The sequence below is a fragment of the Cryptomeria japonica genome, chromosome 7, assembly GCF_030272615.1.
Source record: "Cryptomeria japonica chromosome 7, Sugi_1.0, whole genome shotgun sequence".
Lineage (NCBI taxonomy): Eukaryota > Viridiplantae > Streptophyta > Pinopsida > Cupressales > Cupressaceae > Cryptomeria > Cryptomeria japonica.
In genome coordinates, this window is record NC_081411.1 from 43,655,105 (window position 1) to 43,664,565 (window position 9,461).

A 9,461-nucleotide genomic window follows, 5' to 3' on the forward strand; every position below is an offset into this window, starting at 1 on the left:
ATATTTTTTAACTAAATTTATTTCAATTTTTATTATTAGATATGACATTTTATCTACCATGTACATGGTCATAAGGCTTTTCCCCTTAATGGTTGTGACATCATCAATTTTTTTTATATATTTATTATAAACATTTAAGACACTTCATGGAGTCAATACATCCCTTGCTACATATGCAAAAGTATATGCAAAAGTAGGAATCAAATCAAATATTTATAGAATGTACTCCAAGCTTTCTAGAATGAATGTACACCATATAATTTTGGATGCAAAAACCAAAAATTTCTAAATCATCAATGTGATAGAATTTCAACTCATGTATGCTCACAAATAATACAAGAGAAAATATTTAAACACTTATTGATTATTGTTTATGTTTATCGATAATGTGTAGCTTTATATCCTCGATTCTTATATCAATTTTACAATATATGTTGCTCATCAATAGATAAATATTATTACTGATCATCAACTATACAAATAAATATATAATGACCCTATAATTAATATATATATATATATATATATATATATATATATATATATATATATATATATATATATATATATATATATATAAATACAAAACTAAATAAAAAAATTAACATAAATATACAAATTCACCGTCACTAAACAAGACTTACATGTAAATTATATCAAATAAATTAATGCACATAAAATATGTAAGATAAAACAAGGAGGGGAAAGATTCTTCATACTCTTTTAATATCTCTCGTGCTTGTTCCTTCAACCAATTTTAAGGAATAGAATCTTAATATTGATAAGATTTTTAATGTTTACTAATTTACTAATTTGTATTTAGTAAATTAGCTTGTTATTAAACTGAATTTTTATGTTTTAGATCTTATGTGATAATTAAGTTTTATGTTTTTCCATTATTGATGTGTATGATTTCAATTGCGCTATTGAAGGATCTTTCTTGTGCTTTGCTTCTCCTTGTGTTCTACATGAATTTTTTAATATAATAGAGATGGATTTCACCTCATTAACTCATGATGTTTATTTTGAGAAGAGATGGTTTTTCAATCTTTTCACAATATAAAATTTACATCATTTGATTAGTCTTTCTTAAGCTTAGGATTGGTACAATAAATATAAAAATAGGGTAAGAGGTTTTGAGAAAATAAACTAAAAATAAAATAAACATAAGAGAATAGAAAATGATTAATTTTAATTACGTTCATTAGTTTTAAATGGTCAAATGAAACTAAAAGAAGTCAATATTACAACGATTAGTATTCACACATCCATCTTGAACATGAGTGCAAGAATTGGAGGAAAATCATAATGAAGATATTTTAAGTTGAATGTGATTGAACTATTATATTCCATGCATATATCTAATACATCACCCTGCAAGTACAATAAAATAGATCTCATGAAGTTTTCCCCCAACGGAAATAAAATAAAACTAAATACTACCATGGCTGAAAACACTCAAAAACATTTAGGAATAATCCTTTATTACTTTGAATATATGAATCAATTATAATTTTTAGTATAGCTTCCGTATTTAAATTTCAATAGTTAATTGGTAATCAAAATGTCCACCATCCTTAATAAAAGTCACAAGAGGGTTATAAAGAGATAGTCTTGAGTGCCAAAATTTTGAAAGATGTAAGAAAGGTCAACCCGATTCCTATTTTGACACCAAGGTACAAAATTTAAAGTCTACAACTTACATTTTATTTATCCCTACTTTTAGACCTTACACTATTTTAAATTTATTTTTAATTAAGTTATTAAATCTATGTGATAAATTATGAATAATTAAATATGAAATAGCATGAAGGAAATACCATACTTGATCAAGAAAACAACATAGGAAAGATGTAACATAATCATTCATGTCATTTTGATTTGGTCCTTTATGATACTTGACCTTTCCCTTTTAGCAAAACACGAATTGTTGATCATACTTTATTTAATTCTCATAAAAAAAAAAAGTCCTCTTACAAACTCCAGAGCCGTTTACCGGGGCTTCCATTCGAAGCTACACTTCTCCTTCCAACCTTCCAGCACCGGGCAGGTGTCAGACTCTATACATCGTGTTACTACTTGGCAGAGTCCTGTGTTTTTAAGAAACAGTCGCTACCCCCTGGTATGTGCCGCTTTCCCATGGATGGGAAAGCACCCCTTCTCCCGAAGTTACGGGATTCCCGGTTCCGGGGTTCGGTGTGATAGAATCTATACCCATCGGTTCGGCCGGGGCCACTCTGCACGTTTATGAGCGTTCGACGTCTTGCCCGCCCTCAAATATATTATCGTGCCGGTCCCTTTCGTCTAGTGGTTAGGACATCGTCTTTTCATGTCGAAGACACGGGTTCGATTCCCGTAGGGGATAGTTTAGTAATCAGCCGCCCAGTCTTTGTTTGAGCACACGCACGACAAGCTCTTTCCGGTCAATTCGGAATGGTAGGGAAATAACATCCTGGGGTTGTTCAATCCATAGGCGATCTATGCTTTCCGGTCAATTCGGAATAGTAGGTCCGCAACGCCGCTCAAATTCTTAATTAATAAGCCTGCATTTGGGCGTGCATTTTCAATGAATGGGTCACAATCTTACCTCCCACCCAACCCCACAGTCGCTATAATTCCCGGGTGGGTGTACTGACTCTAGAGAATAGTCTTCTTCTTCAATAAATTTAAGAGTAACATATACTATATATCAATATATTAAACCACTTTATCAACATAAATATTTAAAATTAACAAAAATATACTAATTTAACTATTAAAAAATATTTTCTTCTATGATATTATTATAAAATCTCTAATTTTCTACAAAATATTATATCTTCCAGAAAATCTGGTTGCATTATTTATCCTACTCAACACGGCACCAAAAGGGTCCCAAACGCACTCAAGTCTCTCAACCAATCTTTTTCGTCCAAGTAGTGAGTTGTCTACACCCAAAGCATTTTCCTTCACTTTTCCTTTCACAGGTCGGCGCTTGTCTAATTTCTTTTCCTCGTTCTTTCGAGGAAAGGGCTGAATTCGCCTGGACAATGATTTAATTAAATATAATTCACTCTGCCCTCCTCTTTTGATATGAGCTCGTATTTCTTTCTGTATACTGCAATCAAATCTATTTCTCCCTGCATTTTTTTTTTCTTTCTTTTTTCAACGAGTGATTAATGTTGGAATCAATGGCGTCTTCTTCATCATCTCAGCAACAAAATCAGGAATTTACTGCCTTCTCTGCTATAGAACCTGCTGGCAAAAGAAGAAAGGTTTCTGAATCTTCAAGATTGTTCGATGTTTTCATAAATCACAGAGGCCCCGATGTCAAAGAAACTTTGGCTACTCAGCTTTACACCTCTCTTCAGCAGTTGCGAATACGGGCGTTTCTTGATAAGGAAGAGAAGGAACTTGGAAATTCTTTTCCTTCTACCATCGAGACTGCCATCCGCTCTGCTAAGGTACACATAGCCATCTTTTCCAAAAGATATGCAGAGTCACCTTGGTGCCTGGCTGAGCTAGTTCTCATGTTAAACAGCCAGGCCAAAATTATTCCTGTGTTTTACGAAGTGAAGCCTAGTGACCTCCGCCACATTGAAAAGGGAGCATACGCTGATGCATTCAAGAAATATGAGGAAAAGGGCAGGTACCTGGACAAGCAGAACCAGTGGAAAGAAGCTCTTCAGTCACTTTCATTAATAGCTGGGGAAGAATTTGACAGGTAACATTTCTGTGTTTTGGTAGTTGTAATTCGTATAAGTATTTTGTTCCTTCAAATGAGGTTAACTATTTTCTTATGTAATTTTTCTTTCGTTTTTTAAAGATTCAGTGACTGTAAAAATATAATAGTAGCAGTGCAAGAAGAGGTAAATAGGAAAACATGTTTACATGTTGCTGAATATCCAGTGGGGCTTAACAACCTTGTGGAAGATTTTGAAAGGCATTGCCTTGATGAACTTGTACAAGATTTTGAAAACCAGTGCAGACTGAAGACTCTGAAGAATAAGGTTGTGGTAGTTGGCATTTTTGGCATGGGTGGGTTGGGAAAGACAACTCTTGCCAAAGAATTGTTTAACCGAAAGAAGTCTAATTATTCTAGTGCAAGTTTTCTGTTTGATGTGCGAGAAGCATCTGCGAGAAGCAACTTACCTTCTTTGCAACTTAAGCTTCTCGAAGATCTCTTTGACACACATCATCTGAATTTCACAAGTACAGAAGAAGGAACAAGCTATCTCAAAGATAATCTACAAAGGAGCCCTGGGCATTTAAGCTTCCTAATTGTTGTAGACGATATCGATCATGTCCAGCAGTTAAACGCTCTACTGGTCAGAGATATCTTTAAAAAATCTGGCATAAAGAAAGCTCTGGTTATTGTGACAACCCGAGACGTTGGGGTACTTGTTACCTCAGGGATAACTCTTGGTTATAATTTAAAAGGAATGGATAAAAACCACGGGAGGAAACTCTTCTGCTGGCATGCCTTTGGCCAATCCCATCCATGTACTGGGTACGAGTCACTGGTTAATGAATTTGTAGACGTGTGTGGAGGGCTACCTCTGTCTCTCCAGGTTCTCGGCCGACATGTCCATGGTAGAGCTCACAGTTATTGGAGGTCACAATTGATTAAAGCTAGAATGATGCTGCCTCGAGATGTAAAGCAAAGATTGAGAATAAGCTTTGAGGCATTGGATGATGAACAAAAACAGGTTTTCATGGATATTGCCTGTTTTTTTGTGGGCAGATCTAAGGGTACAGCCGAAAGAGTATGGGAGGCATCGGGATGGAATGCTCAACATGCACTGGAGACACTCAAAGATAAATGCCTTGTGGAAGAAATCAACGAGATTCGGGGAGATGTAATTTTATTGAGAATGCATGACCACCTGAGGGACTTGGGAAGAGAAATGGCACTTGAGCTCAGCCCTCCCCAACGCCTGTGGCGTCCTCAAGATCTGAAATCTTCGGTATGTCTGTTATCCTCTCAAATTTCTTCTTAATACTGTAATATTACAAATCTTATCTTGTGACTAGCTATATCAATGGAAAATTGAGATTCTTCTTTGTCTTCAGGCTTTAATGGGTTTCAAAAATGTCCTCACCAAAACCAATATGAGGTGTTTCCACTCCATTTTTGACAAGTCCATTGGTTCTCAAGTTACATTCTTTTTAGGCCAATCAGATAATTGTTTTGAGACGTCAGCTTCCTTGCTATGGCTCAAGATCGAAGGGAATTCCACGGAACAATCAAGTATTCCTTCATGGATTCCTCTTCAAAATTTGCATCATCTAGAAATCCACTCTGGACAGCTCAAAACGTTGTGGGAGAATAACATAGAGGTATTTTGATATTCTATGTTAAAAATTAAATTCCCTTAAAACTGTATTGTGGAATTCCTTATGTTATGGTTGCCTCTGAACTATTTTTTTAAATCATTGAAATCTTTACTTAAATTTTATCTTGAATTTCAGGCACTTTCCCGCTTGAAAGAGCTGCTGATTTATGAAAACTCTTTGAAAGAGTTTCCAGATTTATCAGGAATTTCAGATAGTTTAGAAAATGGATTTTTCGAAAGCCTTGAAAAGCTTGTGATTAGCGGTGAATATTTTATGTCCAAGATATTAATTAGTGGAATTCACTATCCCAGCCTTGACTCGATCGCACTTGAATACATGGGAAATCTTATGGAAGTAAATTTAAGAAGTGTAAATAGCTTAAAGTCACTTACTATTCTATATTGTAATAAACTCACAAGATTGATAGGAACATCTCATCTTACAAATCTTGTCGTGTTAAGGATTACTCAATGTCCAGACCTTGAGGAGCTAAGGCTTGCTCATCCGAGCTGTCTTGAAAGGCTCACAATCGGTTACTGTAGAAAGTTGAAAAGTGTGCTGGGAATATCTTATCTTCTGAAGCTTGTAGAAGTGGATATTTATTATTGTGAGAAGCTAGAGTTCGATCACTTGTGTCTCTCTGGTATGAAATGTCTCGAGAGGATGACATTTGATAAATATGTAAAGGTGAAATATATTGAATTAGATAGCTGTCAAAATTTCAAAACAATACAGTTTGGTTATGAAGAGCTTGTTGAATTAAGCATTCAGGGCTGTCTGGAGCTTGAGTTTGAGCCAGTTTTCAGAGGTCCAAGTTGCCTGGAAAAGATTATAATTGATGGATGCAGAGAGTTCAAATATTTACAATTGGATGGTTGTAAAAAATTGAAAACAATACAGTTTGGCTCTGCCGAGTTTGTAGAATTAAACATTCGGGGCTGTCCGGAGCTTGAAGAATTGACAATTTTTAGAGGCCCAAATTGCCTGGAGAGGATTATAATTGATGGATGCGGAAAGCTCAAATGTCTTCAAGTGGATGATTATCAAAATTTAAAAAGTGTGTTAGGAATATCTATTGCAAAGCTTGCAGAATTGGAAATTTGTGGCTGTGGGAAGCAAGAGTTTGATCACTTGTCTCTCAGTGGTCTCAAGTGTCTCGAGAGGATTAAATTTGATACACTTGTAAAGTTCAAATATTTTGAATTGGATGGTTGTCAAATTTTGAAATCAATACAGTTTGGCTGTGAAGATCTCGTAGAATTTAGCATTCGAGGCTGTCCAAAGGTTGAAGAATTGCCAGTTTTTAGAGGGCCAAGTTTCTTGCAGGGGATTATAATTGATGGATGTGAAAAGCTGAAATGTCTTCAAGTGGATGATTGTCGAAATTTGAAAACAATCCAGTTTAGCTCTGACGAGCTTGTAGCATTAAACCTTCGGGGCTGTCCGGAGCTTGAAGAATTGCTCATTTTCAGAGTCCCAAGCTGCTTAGAGAGGATTATAATTGATGGATGTGGAAAGCTCAAAACTCTTCAATTGGATGGTTGTCAAAATTTGAAAAGTGTGCTAGGACTATCTAATCTTGCAAATCTTGCACAACTGGAAATTTGTGATTGTGAGAAGCTAGAGTTTGATCACTTGTGTCTCAGTGGTATGAATTGTCTCCAGAAAATGACATTCCATAGAAATGGAAAGGTGAATTATTTTGAAATAGAAGGTTGTCAAAATTTGAAAACAATGCAGTTTGATTGTGAGGAAGTTGTAGAATTCAGCATTCGGGGATGTCCGGAGCTTGAGGAATTACCAATTTTTGCAGGTCTGAGTTGCCTGGAGAGGATTATAATTGATGGATGTGGAAAGCTCAAAACTCTTCAATTGGATGGTTGTCAAAATTTGAAAAGTGTGTCTGGTAACTTTAATAAGCTTGGGCAGTTGCGTATTATAAATTGTCCTGAGCTTGAAGAGGTGTCGAATCTTGACAGACTGGGCTATTTGTGGAGCATCATAATTCACAGCTGTGAGAAACTCCAGAACATATCAGGTATTGAAGAATGGGATGTATCAGACAATATGAGTCTCTGTTATTGCAGCAATGCACTAATACGGAGTTCCATTCGTAAGTTGAAGGTAATTATTTCAATCCTCCTTTTTATCAGGGAATCGTAAATATCAATTTGGTGTGTTTTTGAATATTGGTTATCAGATTTGTGTTTTCTTCCGTTCTTACAAGACACTCTATATTTACGTAAGTTAAGTGATTTGTAATTGAAAAGAAATTACTGACGATGAACTGAAAGTATTTTGTCTGTTATTACAGAATGTGCAGCCATTTTTAACCACTGTTTTGATTGGAAGGGCAGTGGATGGAGCAGAGTCAACTTTAAACCAATTCTCCTTTCCTGAATTTGAAACCTATCCACTAACTAGTGGCGACAGGCCAATGGATGCATTCATTATATGCCTTGTGATAAAGGTCGATAGCTCTTCTCCGGTAGAAGAGGTAAATAAACTTTTCCACCCTAGATTTCAGTTGCAACAAGGAGAATGGATAATTACAATGGTAGTTCGTAGAATGGTTTTTACGAACTCCGAGCGTCATACTCTAAGGAATTGTGAAATATTGAAGGGGGGTTTTTGGGTAAAAGGGAATGGCGTGCATGTGTTACGTGCAATTGTTGATAAGCTATATCATTCATAAATGGAGTCGTCTTGGAAATTGTTATAAAGTATTCATTTTTAGTGAGAGCTGTCCATAGAGTTCAACGGTCTACATCATTTTTAGTGAGAGCTGTCCATTATTTTCTTTAATATGGGGAACGGTCTACATGCACTCCTCTCCAATCTTCTCCGAACTCTTCGGAATTAATCGTAAATTTAGCTCTTTTGGTGAATGTGAGTGGCTCGTTGGTATGAAAGAAAGATTCTTCTATTAAAAGAGAATGAATATTATTTATTGATTATTTTTAATATTATAAAATTAAAATATATACTGAATTTTATTTATTATATTTAATGATAAAAGATGATTTATTTTGTGGCAATCTATATAATTCTATTTTGAAGTTTACAATTTTAACAATGTTTTAATTTGTTAAGATTTTTTGACAATTTAACTCTTGTAGATATATGATTTCCACAGGCTATAATGTTAACATGTACAGCTTCAAGAATCAATTGATCCGAAACGTCGAGCAAAAATATTCACACAGTTGATTCTTGAAGCTATACATGGTAACTTAAATATTATTATTATTAATTAGTGATCATATTGATTGTGTTATAGACATGTTGATAGGTATATATATACAATAAGCATACTATATAAATAGATATCAAAATTGAACGGAATGCAAGTTTTGTTAAAATTTCACAATAGAAAGTAAGCTATAAAGTGTAGTTAGGGAACATTTGGATCCCATAGCTAGATTTTTTTGAATTATCTTAGTCTCAATTTCATGTCAATTTTAGACCCAAATTAATTTTCACATTTGATTAAGTCTTTGTTTGTATCCAAGATTTTAAAAGTATTACAACTTTTGCCAACTCTTACAATAACAAAACTCATCGACCTTATAGACAACAATTAGGCCGGTAGCATAAACCCTATACCCTAAATATTAAGTGATTGGTGGACTTGAAAGAGTCACTTAATCATACTTTGCTCACTTAGTCACATTTAAAGACTTCAAATTTTTAGGTTTAAGAAGCCATTTTAGAACTAAGAGTGTAAGAGTCATATTAATTGAAAAAGGTTATTTCTCCCAATGCAAGAAACATAATCAAAAATATAGGGGGCTATTAAGGGCTTGATAAAAAATTCCCCTCAAATCAAATGATGATTAAAAGATATTTTGTACCATAGAAAAAAAAATCAATACACATAAATCAACCAATAAATTTAGTGAACAAAAGGTTTGAGATTTTTTAATTCTTTTGGTGAATGTGAGCGGTTTTGCTGGAAACAAGTTCTAAGAGAATAATATTCATTTATTTATCATTGTTAATTTCAAGAAAATTATCATGTATCATTTTTAGAAATGATTTTTTTAAAAATATTTAATGATAAAAGATGGTTTATTTTATGGTTATACATATAGTTCTATTTTCAAGTTTGCACACTTAACACTCTTTAAACTAGTTTTTTTCTT

General features: G+C 34.2%; 1 protein-coding gene and 1 non-coding gene across 2 annotated transcripts; both read left to right on the forward strand.

Annotated features, from left to right (window-relative positions):
* The first annotated feature begins 2,293 nt into the window (after positions 1–2,293).
* Positions 2,294–2,365, forward strand: TRNAE-UUC (transfer RNA glutamic acid (anticodon UUC)). Its single transcript has one exon. It is a non-coding gene; the product is annotated as a tRNA-Glu (tRNA).
* A 601-nt stretch (positions 2,366–2,966) lies between these two features.
* On the forward strand, positions 2,967–8,223 carry LOC131046514 (disease resistance protein Roq1). Its single transcript, XM_057980275.2, has 5 exons — positions 2,967–3,703; positions 3,806–4,946; positions 5,053–5,319; positions 5,452–7,440; positions 7,631–8,223. Exons 1-5 carry the CDS (start codon positions 3,159–3,161, stop codon positions 8,009–8,011), a joined length of 4,323 nt encoding a protein of 1,440 aa, XP_057836258.2. The 5' UTR covers positions 2,967–3,158; the 3' UTR covers positions 8,012–8,223.
* Positions 8,224–9,461: the final 1,238 nt, after the last annotated feature.

Excerpts from the sequence above, each read along its gene's own strand:
- LOC131046514 (XM_057980275.2), top strand. The coding sequence starts at position 3,159 with ATGTTGGAATCAATGGCGTCTTCTTCATCATCTCAGCAACAAAATCAG. Across the intron at positions 3,704-3,805 it reads GCTGGGGAAGAATTTGACAG|ATTCAGTGACTGTAAAAATA; the intron begins GTAACATTTCTG and ends CGTTTTTTAAAG. Across the intron at positions 7,441-7,630 it reads GTTCCATTCGTAAGTTGAAG|AATGTGCAGCCATTTTTAAC; the intron begins GTAATTATTTCA and ends CTGTTATTACAG.